The 21,213-nt window shown below is 41.6% G+C and overlaps 1 protein-coding gene across 1 annotated transcript in view; it reads left to right on the forward strand.

The window, feature by feature from the left end:
- The first annotated feature begins 6,648 nt into the window (after positions 1–6,648).
- Positions 6,649–21,213, forward strand: part of FSTL3 (follistatin like 3) — a 46,191-nt gene continuing 31,626 nt past the window's right edge. The window contains exons 1-3 of the mRNA XM_075281751.1: positions 6,649–7,056; positions 14,811–14,996; positions 16,537–16,752. Coding sequence (XP_075137852.1) covers positions 6,972–7,056; positions 14,811–14,996; positions 16,537–16,752 — 487 coding nt within the window. The 5' untranslated portion in view covers positions 6,649–6,971. The remainder of the gene's footprint in view (positions 7,057–14,810; positions 14,997–16,536; positions 16,753–21,213) is intronic.

A 21,213-nucleotide genomic window follows, 5' to 3' on the forward strand; every position in this document is an offset into this window, starting at 1 on the left:
AGAAGGACTCTTCCTAGAGCTATCCATCCGACCAAACTAAACAATTGGGGCAAAGGGTCTTGGTAAAGAGAGGTGACCAAAAACCGAATGGTCACTCTGGGTGAGCTCCAAAGATCCTGAGTGCAGATGGGAGAAACTTCCAGAGGGTCACTAATCAGTGCAGCAGCTCATCTGATCTTCATGGCTGAGTGGTGAGAAAGAAGTCTCTCCTCAGTAAGCAAGACAAGACAGCCAGACTGGAGTTTGACAAAAAAGCATCTAAAGGAGTTGCATACTGTGAGAAACAAGCTTCTCTAGTCTGATGAAACATTGGCTTAAAGCCTAAGCATCATATCTGGGGGAATCTAATCACTCAAAATGAGCACAACCATGAGTTTCATGTTAACAGTAAATCATTGTGAGACCATTCATGTATAGGGTTGCTTTTCATCCAATTTTGCCTAGGAACACTGCCATGAATAAAAAGCAACTTCTCCCAATCCAGGAGCAATTTGGTGATGAACAATGTTTTTTCCCAGCGTGAAACTGCACTCTGTCCAAAGGAAAATGTGTTAACTATGATACTTGGTGAACAAAACATATCTAGGAAACTCCCCAAATCTAATCTCATTGAGAACCTGTGGTCAATACTCAAACAGCAGGTGGTCACACAAAAACATGCGCAAAATTAAATGTGCCCCATTGTATTTGTCAATGAAAATTTAAAACGTCTGAAATGCTTATAATTGTTCATCAATATACCATTGAATCCTCTGACTAAAACATTTAAAAACACTGGAGCAGCAAACTCTGTGAAAAACAAAATTTGTGTCAGTCTCAAAACTTTTGCATATTCATTTAAAGGGATTCTACCACTAAAACACTTTTTTTTCTAGTTACCACGTCGGAATAGCCTTTAAAAAGGCTATTCGTCTCTTACCTGTGGAAGTGCTCTCTGCCGCGCCGTTCGTTCAAAATACCGGTTTGTACCGGTATGCTAATGAGTTCTCTCGCAGCGATGGCGGCGTCCCCATCGCAGGAGCAGCGATGGGGGCATCCCCATTGCAGCTCGAAAACTGACCGCAGCGCCGCCTCTCTGGTCTTCGGTGTCCTCCCTTTGCTTCTTCAGCGTACTGTCGGAAGCCTGCGCAGTACGCTCTGTTCGACGAAGATTGCCGAACGTACTGCGCATGCGCGAAATTGCGATCCCAGCCATAGTGCGGGCACCGAACTTTCGCGCATGCGCAGTACGTTCGGCAATCTTCGCCGAACAGAGAGCATACTGCGCAGGCGTCTGACAGACGCTGAAGAGGCAAGGGGAGGACACCGAAGACCGGAGAGGCGGCGCTGCGGTCAGTTTTCGAGCTGCAATGGGGACGCCCCCATCGCTGCTCCTGCGATGGGGACGCCCCCATCGCTGCGAGAGAACTCATTAGCATACCGGTACAAACCGGTATTTTGAACGAACGGTGCGGCGGAGAGCACTTCTACAGGTAAGAGACGAATAGCCTTTTTAAAGGCTATTCCGACGTGGTAACTAGAAAAAAAAGTGTTTTAGTGGTAGAATCCCTTTAATACATTTTGGAAGCATGACTTCTGGCAGAAGAAGTTTGGAGGAGAAAAGGTAAGTGCTACTATGAGTCCTGTGTCAAGTCAACAGCCAAGCATCCTCAGACCATTCATGCATGGAGTTAATTTTTATCTAAGGGAGTGGTCTCACAGACAATTTTACCTAAAAACACTGCCAGGTATAAATAATGGATAAACTCCAAGAACTGATTTGGTAAGAATGGGATGCCATCAGTCAGAATTTGGCCCAGAAGCTGATATTTAACATGTCACATTGGAAAAAAACAATATTTGTTTCAATCTCAAAATGTTTGGGCACAATTTCAGTAATTGTGCCCACTTTTGTGTCACAGATCCCACCCCCAGAATCTTATATTAACTATATGCTACTGACTGACTGATATTTTTGTTATATAAGGGTTAATTTTCTCTTTTCTGTCAGTGTCAAACTGTATCATAAGTCTTCCCAAACCATAATGTCTACAAAGCACAGACAAACAGCTATCAGAGGAAATCAGAGAAGTTTATCCAGCCCTAGTGTGTTGAGGGAAACTTGTGGACCTCCTTGGCTCCTAGGTCCAGATGGCAGCAGCAACCTCTGCTACCCCTACAGTCATGCCAGTGCTGACATACCTCCACTGTACCTCATATGCATCTAAAGGTATGATGGTGATCAACATAATGACCCCTACAAAGTTTCCTGGTGACAGACTTCCTTTGTAAATGAATACCTCCATGGATACTGAGTCTGGTGGAAAGGCCGTAGTATAATTATGGGAGGAATATGCAAATCTGTCTCCCAAGATGTAAACAGGGAGACAGTGCCTCTGTTATGCTGCCCTCTATGGGAAGCACCCTGAACATCATGCCTGACTTTCCCAGAAGTCTTTACTGCATAATGCGGGGTTATAACCAAATCAATTTCTCAGCTACGGACGGCACCGTTTCTGTTTGGTTGGACTTCATCAGCACAGCCTAGAGAGAATTGATTTGGTAGAAGTGAGAGGCTGAGAGACCAGATTATGGGGATAACGTCCATCCTTAGGGAGAGACCACCTTTTCAAGTGTGTGGGAGACAGATTTGCATATTCCTCCCACATTCCTTTGCAGTGGAGCAACTATGGCTGTATAAGTCTCCACACACCTGAAAAGGTGGTCTCTCCTTAAGGATAGATGTTATCTCAATATAATTAAGCAGTTTACTTGTACTTTGATAGGGGAAATTTATGATAAAAATGATACTTTGTTTTTTTGTTTTTCATTGTGAGTTCTATGTATTCAAAAGTAACAATACTCGTTTTTATGTTTTCATAATACATACAGAATGCAGTTATAAACTACTCTGTAACCTTTCACTTCATATCAGCATATAAGGCTGAGATGCTATGAACTGGGTTTAAAAGCAAGGCCCCATATGACCATATTTCACGGCTACCACACTGACTCATTTATTTCTATGGCCCCCACACACGATGACAGTCTCGTGCATGGGGCCATTAACAAAACTCAGGACAGGTCCTATGACCTCAATGAATGGGATCATGGAGTCAAGAGCGGCGCATGGGTGGCAAACCTGCCAAACACAGCCTGGCAACAGGCACGCTGTGTAAGGTGATTTTTTTTGCGGCAGAAGATGTAGTATTGTAAGTTTTGCTTTCTTTATTCAATCTTACTTGGTAATTCAGCTATTTTGATTTTTGCTACCACTACAGTGTTCTCCATATGAGATAAATATTTTTACAGTCTTAAAGTTTGGGCATTTTAGGACGCTGGGATACCCAATTTACTATGTTTGGTTTTGATTATTTTTATTTGAGATCTAGAGAAAAAAGGTGATTTGAATTTTTATGTTCTTTTTATTTATTTTTTTTAATTATGTTTTAAAAACTGCTGTTTTTTTAGTTCCCAATGGGTCTTGGACTTGCGATCATTACTTTGTCCTCTAGACTGCAATACAACTGTTTATGAGAAAAATTAATTCATAACTGTCACCCCCTCTACCTCATAGATTGTAAGCTCTTTTGAGCAGGGCCCTCAGTCCCATTGTGTGAAATGACGTTCTTTGTTACGTATGTCTGTATCTGAACCCTATAAATTGTACAGTGCTGCGGAATATGTTGGCGCTATATAAATAAAATGTATTATTATTATTAACTATAGAGGGCTGTAACAAGTAAGCCTGTCCTGTTATAGACCTATAACAGGACAACTCCTATGAGAGTCGTCTTGAAACAACAAAGGTAGTGGAGGGGTGGGGGTTGGTACCAGTAACACGCAGGGTTATTGGAGGCATAAAACATGTTAATGCCTACCAGAAACTTTAATTGCGGGCATTTCCGCCAGGTTTCAGTAGGTGTTGCAACCTGCGGAGTTTCTGGCAGAAATTTTGCCATGCTGTCCAAATGATCATATTATTTGTTCCAAACTGAGTTTATAGAGTTTCTGGCAGGGTTTTTAACATGCTATCCATGCAACTTGTAATCATATTGATAAGCTGCATATTCTGGTCTTGATGTTTTCTCAGGTTACCTATAACATCATACTGAATTTGTAGATGCAGATTCAGGAACAAAGCCAAAGGTCAATACATCATAAGGCTCAGGCCTGGTTCACATCTGCATTAGGTATTCCGTTTGGGGAATAAATGCTTGGGACATCCCCCCCCCCCCCCCCGAACTTTTGCAGTACTTTTCTCTCCACATGATTTGTGCGGACACCGTGTGGAAAACAAACATATCCCATTATAGACTATGGGGTCCCTGAGGTTTCTTAGCTAACTGCTTTTTAATGCGTTTGGTATTCTATTCGGGGGGTTGCCAAACGGAGTCTCCGAATGGAATACCGAAAGCAGATATGAACCAGGCCTTAGGCCTTACATAAGCAGACCGCAGTGAAAAAGCAGTGCAGGAAAAACTGTGGTGAAAATGTATTGCAGTTTTCATAAAAAGTCCACAGAGTTTTCCTCTGCAGACTTTCTGATTAAATTATACCTAAAGAGAAACCGCCAACGTTTCCATGGCTATAACTGACATGCATTTCCGCTACGTGCATTTTTCTGGACAGTGTGAATGGGATTCGCTCACTTTGCAGAGACTGTATAATGCTGAGATTTTTGCCACATCATTTCCACCGCGACCAAACCACGATCTTTATGCCATGTGAGGGTCCTAAAAATGTGTGTCATCACATTGTATGGTTAAATTCAGAGTTATATTCTCTGCTAACCTTTTTTCCATAGACGGATGTCTTTACCTGAGGCGGGGATCCACGTAGCGTAAAACACTGTGATTTTGCCACGGTGAAAACGCCATGGAAAAAACTGTAGCATTTCGCAGTCCCTGCAAAGTGAATGAGATTCTGGATAATCCCTTCCACACATTGCAGGAAATAATATGCAGCAGACATACTGCGATTTAAACACACTTGCATTGTTGCAAATTGCAGCCCGTCAATCATACCTACGGAAACACTTGCAGTTTCTGTATAGGTACAATGGAAGCAGAAAGTATGCAGAAGAAAACTCTGTGGACTTTCTGTAAGAAGCGCTGCCGGAAAAAACACAATGTGTTTCAGCTGCATTTTTTGACTGTGGCTCACAATGTGGTGGCTTAACCTTAGAGAGCTAGAAAATGGATAAATAAGCTCCTAGGAGCCGTGACAGTGTTATACACTATGTTTTAAGACATTGTAAGGTGTGATTCATACCAAACTTGTTTGACTCAAAATTAATATTGTGAGGTTCACCCATCTCTAGTGATAATTGCCAGATGTTTCTGGTTTCTACAGCTCGGAAGCCCACTGGTTCGAAGAATGGTTCCCTGTATGAATAGCGCAGTCACGCATGCTCACTAAGTACAGCACTTGGTTATCTTTGGAAGTCCAGCATAGATAAAGAGCATCAGAGCTCATTCTTTATTGCCACTCCATTTATGCAGGGAGGGGGCAAGGTCCCCCTATTCTGGTGGTCAGTGGGAATCACAGTGCTGGGACATCAACTAATCAAACATGTACTACCAAGAGATAAAGGGGGAGCACAATGAATGTTTGCCCTGGGTGAAAGCAAGCCTAGTTTTGGCAAAAGGCACATATAGTCCAAAAGGTGCAGTAGGAATATGCCGATAAATAATGTAGTACCTGGCATTGTTCATCACCACCAGTTTGGGTTTGCTCAGTTCATTCTATCCCAGCAATGATATGAGATAAACAGTTGCCTGTAAATTTGCAAGCAATAATAACATTGGATCCAATCTGTTTGCTCAAGTGACCCTTAGGTTGGGCATTAACTTGGCAATTGCGGAAAATCCTAATGTCTAAGTATGGCCTGTGTAGTCTTTGGGGTGCCTGAAAAAAAACCCTTCTCCACAGAGCCGAATATCTGATAAGGAGCTGCCTGTGAAAACGCCAGGGTGGTCTGCAGGGATCTGTGAGAGATACATATACTGAAAATGCCACCAGACTGCTAAAGCCAGACAGACATGCCACACAACCCAAACAAATTGTGAGATAGTTGGTGCAGACAAATAAAACAGTGACAGGAATTACAGACATACCTCAGACAAAAGGGCAGCTGAGGGCTGCTCCATAGCTCAGTCCTGAGGGGCTGCTTCCCCTATACATTAGTGTCACACTACGCCTGCATGTGTTTCTCGGCACCACACATACCTGAGCGGGAAAGCAGTTTCCTCTGACGAGGGCTCAGGGAGACAGGAGACATTGCGCACAGTGCAAGTCCTGGAGTTTATGAGGCATGAGCCAGACAGGACCACCGGGCAGACACACACCCTGGCACACACACACTCTGACACACCCACACACATACACACAACGGGCAAGTGGATAAAGTTACAGAAATGTTCTCACATGTCACAGGGAAGACCAGGCAGACAGACGTATATTAGAGTATAGGCGCATTCCCAGACGCGGCCAGACACAGGGCAGACAGGCACATACACACACACAGACAGGTGAAGCAATAGTACAACAAAAGTGAAGAGACATACAGAGGAGGAAACAGACACCCAGCGTGGGGGGACTTAGAGGAAAAAAAGGGGAGAGGAGGGGGCAGACAAGGGGAAATAAAGAAGTGCAGAGGAGGGGGCAGACACAGATTGTACACACAATTCTTAGACACAGACAGCACTTAGACACAGGACAGACATAGGGGCACAAATAAGGGGGAGATACTGACAGGCTAGACAGAAGCAGAGAGGCACACACAGGGATACAGACACAGGGAGAAGTGGCAAACAAACAGGGGAGGGTCACGGAAACATTTCAGAACACACAAATCTCATGAGATCCAGATAGAGAGACCTTGTCAGACACACAGAGCACATCTGAGGAGACAGACGGCAGCCACAGACAGGTAGACAGCTGCCAGACACAGGTCCTAGGACACAGTCAAGCTGGCAAGTTCCTGCACCATGCTACAATTGCTGCTGCTCCCTCTCCTGCTCCTGACTGTTACCCGATGCCACCCTATCCCGGGAGGGAACACAATGCAGCCGGGTGAGTCACACTAGACACCCCCAACTCACATTCTCCACATTCAGCCCCTCAAACCCTATTTTGTAACATACACTCTGTAACCCCTTCTTAGTCCTCACACAGCAGCACACTTCACATGGCAAGCCGCAATTTTAGTGCACTCAATTCTATGTATATACGTGTGTATGTATAGATACAACTCCACTCTTGTACATGTGCTCTCCATGCTATATTCAGACATATATATTATTCATGTATGTCATTTGGTAATGTTTATTTATTAATATATATATATATATATATATATATATATATCTCAAATGTTTGTCTATTCTGTAGCTATCTTTATAATACCTATTATATGTATTTATCTATAGCACCATCTATCTTTCTAATATCTACCTATTATATGTATCAAATGTCTATCTTTCTAATATCTATTATCTATCTGTCTAAAAGCTGTCTGTTTTTGTTCTATCTATCTGTTTGTCTATCTTTTTAGAAATCTATCAATCTATCTGGAATCCATTCATTTTTCTATGTATCTAATATCTCTCTTTCCATTTACCTACCTCTGACTCTCTCTAGCTATATATATCTTATTACACAGACCTGATTTAACATTTCAGACACCAATACGCCGCAGAATGAGACACCTCGTTGACACCGCACATAGATCCCATAACACCACAAGTAAATAAATATTTACGAATATGGCTGTTTTCACAACTGTTTCTTTTTGTGCTGTAGTTTTTCCTTTGACTTACCTATATTTATTACCTATGTACGGAAATGTAATGTAATCTTTATCACATTTACATGTTAAACTGGCTACAAGGTGGTAAAATGTTAGCTTTGGCGGTAAGAGAGAGTAACTATATTTGTTAAAATATTGATTTACAATAATGGATTACATGCTTTCAGGAACATTTACCACAGTTTTATTAAGCATCTGAGATGTCCAGATAAGGTGACCGTACACAAAACTATTACATAAACATAACAATTAAAATTTAACATTAAAAAATAATAGCACAATTTATTTATTATGCTATCCACAATTTGTATTTTATTGTAGTTAAATTAAGTAATTGTTGCCATAAAATCTTAGGGTGATATTACACATGCTGTTTTTACTTGTGTTTATGCATGTGCTGTATTTAATACACCAGTGAAAATTACTAACATGGATCAAAAAATGCAAAGCATGCTTGTGGTATCAAGAAACGCATGCATTAACATGAGTGAAAACACAAATGGGTAATAATTTCTCAGACTGATATACTAGATTTCCACCTATTTACAAAATGTCACAATATCGCTGAACATTAAAAGATACAAAATTGTGAATTATCATTGTTGTGTTGTATTTTTGCAAATATCTACTAAGGCACCATTCACATCTGCGTTTGGGGATTCCATTCCCCTCTCCACAAAAAAATGCGGAGAGAAAAGTGCTGCTAGAGGAAACCACATGAACCCGAGCGGAAACCACATGGATCCCATTATAGGCTATGGGGTCCACGGGTTTCCTAATGTAACCACTTTTTTTATGCGGATTAGGTTTCCATTTGGGGGGTCCCCATGCGGACCCCCCTCAGAGCGGAAACCCAAATGCAGATGTGAACCTAGCCTAATAAAACTGGCAAAATAACTGTTATAACTTAAAAAACCTTATAATAATTAGTATGAAACATAGGGCCTGCTTGGGATCTGTTGAGATGTCAAATTTCACAAAGAATCTTCACCAAATCTTATAGTAATCTTATAGTTATTTCGCATCCACTGAAAGTGGATGGGGTTGTTGCAGTCCCATCCACATGTCACAGAAAATGTTTTTGTGGATTTTTTATGTCAATTTAGAAATTAAGTACGGTACCTTGCTACTTTTTTAGGCCAATTCTGCAAAGAAAATTATACATTTGCCCCAACCTCATGTCTATCATGGCAGTGCAAAGTATATAACTACTGCAGAAAATTGAGGGTCAGCTTTATGCTATATTCACATCTGAGAAACATAACGAAGACTGAACATGGCTCTATGTATGGAACTGGTCTCTTAATAATTCAAATGCACTCTCAGAATTTAAGTTTATGCCAATTTTTCCAACATGAGTCCCAATGCACTCAAACTAGTGTGCTAGTTCAGTGTGCTATTTGAATTTTTCCTGGATAGCACACTGACCTTTTCATTTCTATGGGCCTGTGCACACTACCATTTTTTCCATGTTTCTGTGAAAATGGGACACAGAAAACAATGGATGTCACACAGATATCATCTGTGAGTTGTCCAGTTTTGCAGGACTGTTGCCTAGCAGTAGGGGGCTGAACACTTTTTGAACACTGCACAGGGCAGCAAAAGAGCACCTCCGATTTCATGAGCAGGGTATTGTCCTAGGCAGATCATAGTGTCTGCAGGCCATTCATTAGAGCAATCATGAGCTTTTCTAGGGGTAGGAACAAGCTAATGACATCATTTGCTGTGTTTTGTTTTCCTTTTGTGGCTCTACAATTACAGATGACACACTGATGCAATACTGAACACTTTTGTGGACACGTGGCACTGATGCTGCAGACACACTGATTAGAAATGGACCACAAAAATGTAATACTGACGCTGGGTTCACACCAGCGCCTGAACTCCGTTTTCAGGTTTCCATCTTCTGCATGCAGAAGACAGAAACCTGTCATGCCGAGTCCGGCCGTGAGCACCGGTGAGCGTTTTATGCGCTCCGTGGTGAAACCGTTTTTTTAAAACCGGACACAGAGTACTGCATGTCCGACCCTGTGTCCGGTTTTAAAAATAGGTTTTGCCATGGAGCGCATAAAACACTCACCGGCGCTCACGGCTGGAGACTTTTCAAGCCCATTCAAATGAATGGGATTGAAACATGCCGGCAGGTTTCCGTCTCCTGCCCCTGTTTTGTGCAGGAAACGGAAACCTGCAGAACGGAGTACGGGCGCAGATGTGAACAAGCCCTGAGCAGTATTTTGAGGACCTCATATTGCATACAGTCTCATGTGCATGAGCCTGAGTTGTAGTAAATTTGTCAGACTTAGGTGTCTTAGCTATAGCCCACCTTACTCTTCGTCTTGCTCTGCCCACTTTAGCACTTTTGGATTGAGTAGATGGTAGAAGTATAAGGATTTCCTATATATTTCCCATGCCTTTTGTACCCAATCTAGGCTTTGGCTAAAAAAAAAAAAAAAATGCAGCAAAATCTGCAATAAAATGGGGCCTAACCCCTCGTTCTCATCCGCATTGGTATTCCGTCTAGGGGAGTCTGCATGGGAACCCCCCAAACAGAATACCAAACGCAATTGCAAGCGTTGTGCAGTAAAAGCACATGGACCCCATAGACTATAATGGGGCCCGTGTGCTTGCTGCGCGCGGCCCGCATGAATCATGCAGATACGAAAGTAGATTATGATCTCCCTGCGGAGATCTGGCAGCAAGCATACGGACCCTACTATAGTCTATGGGGATTCGTGTACTTTTACTGCACAGCACCTGCAATTGCGTTTGGTATTCCGTTCGGGGTGGGGGGGGGTCTCCTGGACGGAATACAAACGCAGATGTGAACCAACCCTTAGCCTAAAATTTCTGCTGTGGAGAGTTTTTCATCCGAAGTATCAATATGCTGGGTTTACATAATGCTTTGTTGCTCAAGAACTATAGGTAGTTCTTCATCAAAACAGTGCATATAAACCCAGCCTGAATTTTTACAATTAGGTAATTCAATTCACCCTAGGAGTCATTGGTGTAACTCGAGGGACGTGGAATGCACAAGAAGGCCCAGGAGCCTTTAGGGGACTTATAAGGTGTCTGTTACTAATATGACTAAATCAGGATCATAAATAATGCATGATGGTTGGTGGGAATTGGGGCCGCTTTTTCTACGGGTGCTAATAGATGTGCTTTTTTTTTAACTTCAATGAAAATGACCAACACTGATAAAAAAAAAAAAAAAATGAGAAAGTGAGGTTTTCAAAAACACATGCATTAAAGGGTTTGTCCCACAAAGTAAACTCAGCACCACATTCAACCTGAGCTAATCCAAGCTGAATGTGGGCAGGACTGGTGATGGTCGGCGCTCATATTCACTTCAGTAGGAGTGCTGCAGACAAAGTACAGCACTCGGCTACCACCAGCACTCCCATTGAAATGGATCAATGCACTGACCAGTTCCGCCCACATTCAGCCTGGCAGCACGCAGATTGAATGTGGAGCGAGACAAACGTCCTGCTGAGCTTAGTTTGTGGGACAATCCTTTTAATGCAAGTAAAGTCTCAGATATGTAATAGCACTTGCAGCTTTTTCTTCATCAATGAAAATAAGTAATGCAGATCAAAAATGCAGCACAACTGTGTGGTTTCAAGAAATGTATGTGTTAATACAAATAAAAATACAGATGTGTAATGGCTCTATATGACTGGTTTTACATAAAAGAACTACATGAGTTTGTTTTAATTGCAGTAATGACTAATGTTACTATGTTTCTCACCTGTACACTACTGGCTATTACATTGAAAACCTTTGGTTTAGTGCTCTACCATACAAGTGAGATGTGTAGTAATATGTGCTATTTATTACTGTCATTATACACTGCATGCAGTTCTTCAACAAACAAGCATCATGTAAACACATTCTTCCAGTTGTTTGGGGTTCTAATGGAAGAATGTTTCTGTGTTAGAATATCTCCTTAATCAGTAGTGTAACTAGGAATGGCGGGTCCCTAATGTCAGGGGTCCCCAATGCAAACATTTGACATGGGGGCCCCCTGACCCCCTTTTCCCCCTCACAAATTGCATTCTTGCACACACTAATATGCCCCATAGTGGCCCCTACACACATACGATTATTCGCAACAGTGGCCCCTGCACACAGTATTATGTCCCATAGTGGCTCCTACACACAGTATTGTGCCCTATAGTGGCCCTGCACACATTATTATGCCCCATAGTGGCTCCTGCACACAGTATTATGCCCCATTGTGAACACCCATGAACAATTATTATACTGTGGGGTCCTTTCAGACCCCAGAGTATAATGATTGGAGACCCCAGGGAGGATACAAACATAAAAAACACTGTTACTTACTTCTCCCGGACTCCGGCACACTCCCTTTAGATCTCTTCATCGTTGGTCCAGATGTCACCTGACTCAGGCCAGCATCGCGATGCATAATGATGCTGGCCTGAGTCACGTGACATAACAAAACAGGCCAGAAGCCTGCCAGAACGCAGGAGAAGTAAGTAACAAGGTTTTTTATGTTCCTTCACCTCCCCTGGCCCTCTGATTATTATACTCGAGGGTCTGAAAAGATCCCCCAAATATAATGATAGCAGTGTTTGTGGGGTTTGTGGGCCCACGGCCTCACTTACCGATCTCCGGTCCTGCTCACAGCTGCATCCGCAGAAGGGGAAGTACAGGTGGCTGTGAGCAGGAGCCTGAATTGGTAAGTAAATATGACCTGTTAAAGGGATTCTACCATTAAAATCACACTTTTTCTTGTTCACACGTAGGAATAGCCTTAAGAAAAACTATTCTTCTCCTACCTTTAGATGTCTTCTCCGCGCCGCCGTTCGGTAGAAATCCTGGTTTTCGTTTGTATGCAAATTAGTTCTCTCGCAGCACTGGTCGCGGGCCACAGCGCTCAAACAGCACTGGGGGCGTCCCCAATGTTGCAAGAGAAATCTTCAGCGCTGCCTCATCTTCTTCAGGAACAGCCTCTCTGCGCGTCTTCTTCCGAAGCTGGGTTCAAACTTCTAGGCCTCGGTAAGTAAGTATGCGGCCATATTCTTGTGGCCTGTGGGCATGCACAGTCGTCTCAAAGCCTAGAAGTTTGAACCCACCTCCGGAAGAAGACGCGCAGAGAGGCCGTTCCTGAAGAAGATGGAGACGGCGCTGGAGATTTCTCTTGCAGCATTGGGGACACCCCCAGTGATGTTTGAGCGCTGGGGCCCGCCCCCAGTGCTGCGAGAGAACTAATTTGCATAATGACGAAAACCGGGATTTCTACCGAACGGCGGTACGGAGAAGACATCTAAAGGTAGGAGAAGAATAGCCTTTCTTAAGGCTATTCCCACTTGTGAACGAGAAAAAATGTGATTTTGTTGGTAGAATCCCTTTAAAAAATACAGCCTATTTGAAAAATGTAAAACAAAAAACTCATCAGGGGCCCGCCAGGCCCCCTAATGTCCCAAGCCCTCTGGCAGCTACCCCGGTAGTTACGCCCTTGTCCTTAAAGGGGTTGGCCACTTTCAGACCAATATTGAGAAACGTGGAGCCCGGGCCTGAAAACATTTTTATTTATTCCCCAATTCCCTAAGGCCTCATGGGACGTGGCGGCGGCAAGGCGGAAACGCATCGTGGGTCTTCCCGCAGTGCTTTGACCAGAAAGTTCACAGTTTTCCTCCTCGGACTTTCTGTTACCATTATATCTACGGGGAAGCCATAGATATAATTGACATGCTGCAAATCGTAGCGCTTCCGGCCCGTGGGACCCTGGTCTAAGAGTATGTTCACAAATAGTTCTTTGGAGCTTCAGGAATTAGGAAATGTTTTTTTGATGCGTTTTTTTTTACATGCGGCGTATTTTGGAGCGTTTATTTGTGGCGTTTTTATTATTTGTTTTCTTTGCTCCAGCACAGTGTATGGACCGCTTTGAAAAATGCTAGCGGTTGTTGCAAAAACTGCGCCAAAAAAACGCATTGCGGTCTTTCCTGACTTCAGTGGGTTTTTCTAGGCGGAATCCGCTGAAGATAGATCATGTTGCTTTTTTTTTTTTCCCGCTAGCTGAAAAAAATGCTAGCAGAAAAAAAACTAGCAGCTCCCATTGAAATGAATGGGAGGCATTTTTGCAGGCGGATTTGGAAGTGGATTCTGTCAAAATCCGCTGGCAAAAAACTCTGTGTGAACTAGCCCTAGAAGTTGAAAAGTGAATGTTGGTCTGTATTTGGTTAATACAAGTAGCCAGATTTTTGTTGGCCAGTTTTGAGTATTTAGACACAATGCTGTCCAAAACAAATGTTGGTTTTGTTATCTAAATAAGCCACAACATTTTATGAGGCATTCGCACAATGTACGCGGCACTGATTCTTGCACGATATCTCGTGTAATAATCAGCGCTGCAAATCAGAATCCCATTGACTTCAACGGGTTCCGTTTAACACGCGTAACACATTGAAATCAATGGGAGACTTTTTAACCCATTGATTTCAATGTATTACGCGTGTTAAACGGAACCCATTGAAGTCAATAGGATTCTGTTTTGCAGCGCTGATTCTTACGCGAGTTATCGTGCAAGAATCAGTGCCGCGTTACATCGTGTGAATGCCCCCTTACAGTCCCTGCAAAGTGGATGGTATTCTAGCAACACAATGTGATTTCCAAAACAGTTGCAGTTAAGGAAATCGCAGCATGTCAATTACAAATGCGAAAAATGCTGCAGAAAAAAACCTAATGCGTTTCGCTGCTTTTTTTCTACAGGGTTTTTTTTTAGCTGTGTTATTACAGTAAAGTCTTCTTAAATTATGGTTTTGCATTTCACTGCATCATTTTTGCAAACCTGGAGTTTTGACTAAATGTGAATTGAATGATATCCCCGAACCGCAAAGATGGTTTTACAGAAAACAATTGTTTTGATAAGATGATTTACTCTTAATAGATTCTGTCATAATTCCACTGTCTTTATCATTACTGTTATTAGGTTGAATTGCAGTATTTATTGACCTCTTGTTATAAAATATACTATTTTGCTTCCATCTCACAGGTGGTACTTGCTGGCTTCTTCAGGGTTCTAGTTCTACATGTAGCTTAATGTTGTTTACTGCAGTGACGTGGGATGAGTGCTGTGGTGATGGTCACCATGACACAGCCTGGTCTAACTATACTGATCCAATGAACAAAATTAGCCTATTGGGCTTTCTAGGACTGGTCTCATGTCAACCTTGCAGAGGTAAGTGGCACAAAAAGGGTTATTTCTCTGACACTTGGGCAGATAGTAATAGAGGTTAGATAGTACAAACTTAGACTAAACAGTGTTAAACTGTGCCACATTTATCAAATTGTGTCATGCTGTTTGATATATCTGTCATTTTCTTAGACTGTGTAGTCTGACTTTACACCGATTTAGTTGGCTTAGTTTACTCCAGAAAAATGTGCCAAAACGTCAGCATATTTTTGGTGCACGGCATTGCAACTTAGACCTTGGCCATTTCCTACAAAGCCACACACCTTTTGGCCAGGGCCCCACATTATGATAACGCTGCAATTTGGACGCAGCATTTTACAGTACCTTCAGAGTGGATGGGATTCTGACTAATGTCATCCACATATTGCAGAAAAATATCCACAGCGGAACTACTGCAATTTCAAAAACCGCCTCAGAACCTGGTCCAAAAAAATGCCTCCCATTGACTTCACTTCCGTTTTCTGCAAGTGGGAAGAAACCGAAAAAAAGAAGCGACCTGCCCTTTCTTGCCGTGGATTCCTCCTGACTAGGCCCATTCATTTAGGCCTAATCCGGAGCGGAATGCTGCAACTGTCGGAATACCGTGGCATTCACGGCTAGCCGCAGGAGGCGTTTTTTGACCGGATCCTGAGGCGGCTTCCTACGTCAAAATCCGGACCAAAAAACCTGTGTGAATTCAGCCTAAGCAGTTGTATTATTATGCCATCACCTTTAATTAGCCTTTGGTCATCAAGGTAGATCTGCATAGCTACAGGGGGTCAATGAAACTAATAGTTTACAGCTTGAAAGGGAAGTTGTGCTGAATAGTAACATGCCGTTTTAGCAGAATATTTGAAAGTTGATTTTCCATTAAAAGGGGAGTACAAAAGAACATTTTGAAATGTTGAGAATAAGACAGAATTTTCATGGGAAAGAGATCCATGCTTACTCAACAGTAATAACAATAAAGAGCCTTTCATTGCCTATCAAGATATATTGTCCCTGGTATATTTATGTTTAATTATTGACAACCAACATGTATACATGTTTATTGTCAATGTCACCAAACAAATCTATATTATCATGGGACACATAAAACAACTGGTATTACAAATAGATCATTTTTCTATGCTCTGCAAAAAAAATATAGCACACTGTCTCTTAAACATTCAGTAGGACTGCAAATATAGAGTACACTCCATCATGATACAGAAGTATAGAAGTAACACACAGCAGACAGAACTGAACCCAAATACAAAAATCTGTACACAACAAACTCTCATCACATTCAAAATCAGTAGTAACTAAAATAAATGCCATCCAAACCAAATGAATGGCAATAATTTTGTCATTCAAAGCAAAAAGTGTGCCCTAAGGAATAATCTCAATATTATTATAGATTTGCTATAAATTAGTCCCTTGTATTCTGTTCTTTGCTGCTCGTTTGCACATCTTTAATACTGGTGTTCAGTAATCATTTTTTAGCTTCTTAGCAAAGTATATTATCTTTGTTTTTTGCCTAATATTTTTTATTTTTTTGCCACAGACAGCTGTGAGGGTGTGCATTGCCCACCTGGTAAGACATGTCTTTTGAAAGATGGCCGCCCCCAGTGTGAATGTGCACCTGACTGTTCGGGTCTTAATAGTGATATCCCTGTATGTGGCTCGGATGGAAACACATACCAGGATGAATGTGAGCTAATAACAAATAAATGTCGTGGACAACCGGACCTGGAAGTCATGTACTACGGAAAATGCAAAAGTAAGTTGTCACTTTTGATGTCCCATTCCTTGGTTGACCATGTTGTACATATGTTTTTATTCAACTGTAGTAATGGTTTCACTATGTCATAGCACATGGAAGTGTCTATAAATGTAAGCAAGCAAACGAAACCCAGGAAGATAATATTTATTCCTGTGCTCTATTCTACTGAGCCTTTAGCATTCCAAATGCTGCTGTGTGTAGCCTCATTGATGATGCCGCATTACTAGACACTGGTTAAAGCCACCACTGAATCTCCAGCCTTTAGGTTTTATTTACAGACAGCACAATCCCTGTAGACTTATGTGGTCTCACAGCAAGTAAACTTTTCTGAAAACGTGATGCTAAAAGGAGCAGGCTTCATAACCTCAATAGAATCTCATGAATATATGTTGTATGTATAACATTGATTTGAACTCCCCCAAATCCTTTTTAAATATTATCTTGATTATTGTGTTACAGTTTGATTCTGTTAACACATACAAAGTATGTTGTATTAAAAACTGATTGATCCATTAGAAATCAATGGTAAATTAAAATAAAAGATCTTTATGGTTCCAACAGACAGACCTACTTGATCATAACGTATCCATCATCACTCGCTCTCTGGTGTGGACTGGATGTCAGTCTCTCCTGTTTGTAGGACTTCCTGTGAACTATGATAGCTGTAGTTATCAGAGGAGTAAGGGTCCATTCACACGGAGTAAACGGACGCTCATTTTGGCAGAATACACATGTAAAGAATACACATGTAAAAATAAGACTTCCATTGACTTCAATGACATTTTTTACACGTGTAAAAAAAAAAGGCGTCAAAAAACGCGTCACGTTTTCTGGCGTTTTTTACATATGTAAAAAATGTCATTGAAGTCAATGGAAGTCTTATTTTTACATGTGTATTCTTTACATGTGTATTCTGCCAAATTGAGTGTCCGTTTACTCCGTGTGAATGGACCCTAAGGCCGCTTTCAGATGACTGTGCTACAACCGGCCTGCCATGAATTAAATGCACACTGACCACAGTGTTCAGCCAATTGTTCAGCCAAGGAAATAGTGTGTAGCTTTGACACTGCAGTCCTCAAAATGTATGTAATCATATTATGGTGATTGCTGTACCTCATTTTAACCACTTCATGGTTACAATGAAGGGTATACAATTTTTTTTGAAGAGGCAATTTTTTTTCTGTGATAAACAGGACTTTATTTTTATCTCATTTTATTTTTGATATTTTTTTCATATCCATATAAATGTATAAAAAAGAGGGGAGAAAAATATGTCTGTTTTTCACCTTTTAATTTTTTTTTCTTTTTAGCACAAAGCACTCCATTATTAAGATTTTTGGTGACACATAGTCTTCTGTTGCTAAGGGAGGGTTCAGAACCTGTGATGTGGGCAAGGCAGTGGCATTGTTTGTAATTTTTTATGCATTGTGTCCTCCATAAGGTCATAATGGACATTTTGCAGGGGAAGGGGGATTCTAACATTGCATATCTGGGTCTTCTAGGACCCAGCAGCTGCTGCAGTTCCCAGCACCAGGCAGATCTGTGTATACAGTGATCAGGGATGCAGGGACAGAAATAAACTGTCCTTACCTTCTTTTTGGAATGTCTATATGTTAATAACAGCTGACTCCCTGCAGATGCACAATGTTGTGCAACTGCTAATTTTTCAAGGACAACCAAGTTTCAGCCATGAAACTCGGTGTATGTTGGCTGGGTTTACTGGCCTGAACAGTATGCGGAGAGAGGGACTGCTAGCAATACAGTTATCTGTGCTACTACGCATCCCTGCCTCCATTCAACATGCTGTTCTGTACCAATTACAGTACGGGACTGTATGTTGTATGGAATAAGGGACTCCTAGCAGCATAAATAACTATAGTACTCAGAGTCCCCCCTCTCTCAGCATACTGTTCAAGCCGGTTAATCTGGCCAACAGATGCACTGAGCTGCATGGTTGAAACTTGGTTGTGTCAATGCGTGGGTTAATTGTTGACTTCCCAGACGTATAAAGTCAGTGGGCATTGGGCAATATACTTTTACATTACCATACAACAGTATAAAGATGTAAGGAAACCCCAACGCAGGTGTGACCCTAGCGTAAGGTTCTTTTTTAAAGGAAATATTTCACCATTATTTTTACTTATTAAAACCAGATAGTTAAATATATATCACTTTCTTCTAGTCTGTTTTTATTAGATATATTTTTTATTTTCTGTACATGTTTATGGGGCTGTCATCCTGCCTGAGCTTATGCTCTTTTCCGCTAACAGCATTTAGTAATATGAATTACAGTCCCGTGCTCATATGCAGCAGTATACTGGAGCTGATTCATTGAGGTCTAGAAGAGTTTTCTACATGCTCTATGCAGGACGGAAAGTATCTAAGCTGTGACATCATCTATTGTCAGTAGTTATCTATTGACATTGTTATCATATTTTGTAATGCTGTCTTGTCTATGATGTAAATGAGGTAACTGCTGCAAAAAAAACCCACTCTACTGAGTTGGCAAGTGTCTGTCTATTTTTCGGATTAATGGCCAGGGGGAACAGCAGGATATTTTAAAAATATAGATAGCGACATGGAAATTTAAAATAAAGAATAATCCAAAAATAGTTAAAGTTAGATTCATATAGGTCATTTTCTGGTGACAAATTCCCTTTTACAATATAGATGGCATCAAAAATAAAAATAAACAGTTTCAAAATTCCTAATAGGATTAACAGGTTTACCCTAAAATCTTGATTTAAACAAATGGTCATTTTCTGATGACACGTTCCCTTTATGAGGCATATGACTCAAATTAAAATAAAAGGTCAGTCCTGAGACTGCAAATTTTATGCAGACTTGTCTGGTAGAAGTAGTACCATGTTAGTGATTTTTCTGGTGAAACAAACGAAGTTTTGTGCACAGCTGTACAACTGAATATGTTATTCAACAAATTCTGAAGGTGTTTTCCCATATTACGTATTTTTTACTATTGTCTAGGCCACAGCGAATGTCTGGTATGCTGGTATTTATAAAGTAGGTGGTTTGGTATGCAACTCCTCGTTGACTGCAGCCAGCTAAACTCACATGACGTCATTTCAGATCTTGTGTTTATTTCGGTAGAAACTTCTTAGGAAATAAGGAAACAGTAAAATTTACACTCTTACACATTTCTGGTAAGCCAGATGGAAGCAGTAATTGAGACCACAGAGCAGTGCTTTATAGAGTAAGAAAACTAAAAGTTCAGTTTCAAGGAAAGAAACCTTTCACAACCCAAAATAACTATGTCATTGAGTTTGGGATGTAACGTTTATAGTATCTTGGCTATTTTTCGGTGTGTTGTTAGCTTCACCTCTAAGGCTAAGGCCCCTCATGGCGGAAACGCAGCTTTTTTTTTTTGCAGATTTTGTTGCGTTTTTTTGAGCCAACGCCAAGAATGGCTACAAAAAGAATGGAAATATATAGGAGGTGCTTATACTTCTACCTCTTGCTCAATCCACTCCTGGTTTTGGCTCAAAAAAACACAACAAAATTTGCAACAAAAAAAGCCATGCCTCCATAATGTGGGACCTTAATTGTGGAAATGCTGTTTTTTGTTTCAGATTTTGCTGGGGGTTTTTTTTTTTTTTTTTTCTTACCAAACCTAGTAGTGGCTGCAGAAGGAACAGAGAAGCTCTTATGGTCCATTCACATGGAGGAAAATGGCGCCTTATTTGACGTTGAATTTTTAACGCTGAAAATAAAAGCCTCCCTTTGACTTCAATGGGTGCCTCTAGCTTTTTCTTCTGCTAGCGCTTTTTTGGAGGCTGATTTTGAGGCGGATTCCTGATCTAAAAACTCAGTGTGAATTCAGTCTTAGGGTGCATGCACACTGAGTAACGCCGGGCGTGTATGAGAGCCGTACACGCCGGCATTACAGCAGACTGCCGAACACTTCCCATTCACTTCAATGGGAGCGCTCGTAACAGCGGCGTTTACGAACGCTCCCATTGAAGTGAATGGGAAGTGTTCGGCAGCCCTGCTGTAACGCCGGCGTGTACGGCTCTCATACACGCCCGGCGTTACGTAGTGTGCATGCACCCTTACTAGGCCATTTTCATGGTAAGGTGTTTGAATCTTTTCCAAGGCAGAATTGGATATGCGCTTCTCTGGAAACTCTACTATGATATAGGCTCTGGACTTCTCCCCCAGCACTAGTTCTGGTATCTGAACCACTCCAGGCTCACTGATATCTTCTCCCACCTTAGTCTGAATGGAGAGACTCCTAAGGTTCACACTATGAGCCCTGCACACTGGTTTACCTCCACCCTGTCCTGGGTTCTCTTCCTAAGTACTGGCATCTCCCAGATACACACTCAGAACCCTGAGACTTTTAGGTATAGCACCAGATAATCTGTCCTGGCAGTCTCTCATGTTCTCTTCAGCACCAAACACTAGCTTGAAGTTTTCCAGGGGATTGCTCACCTCTCCTTT

The sequence above is a fragment of the Leptodactylus fuscus genome, chromosome 1 (genome assembly GCF_031893055.1).
Source record: "Leptodactylus fuscus isolate aLepFus1 chromosome 1, aLepFus1.hap2, whole genome shotgun sequence".
NCBI classification, from domain to species: domain Eukaryota; kingdom Metazoa; phylum Chordata; class Amphibia; order Anura; family Leptodactylidae; genus Leptodactylus; species Leptodactylus fuscus.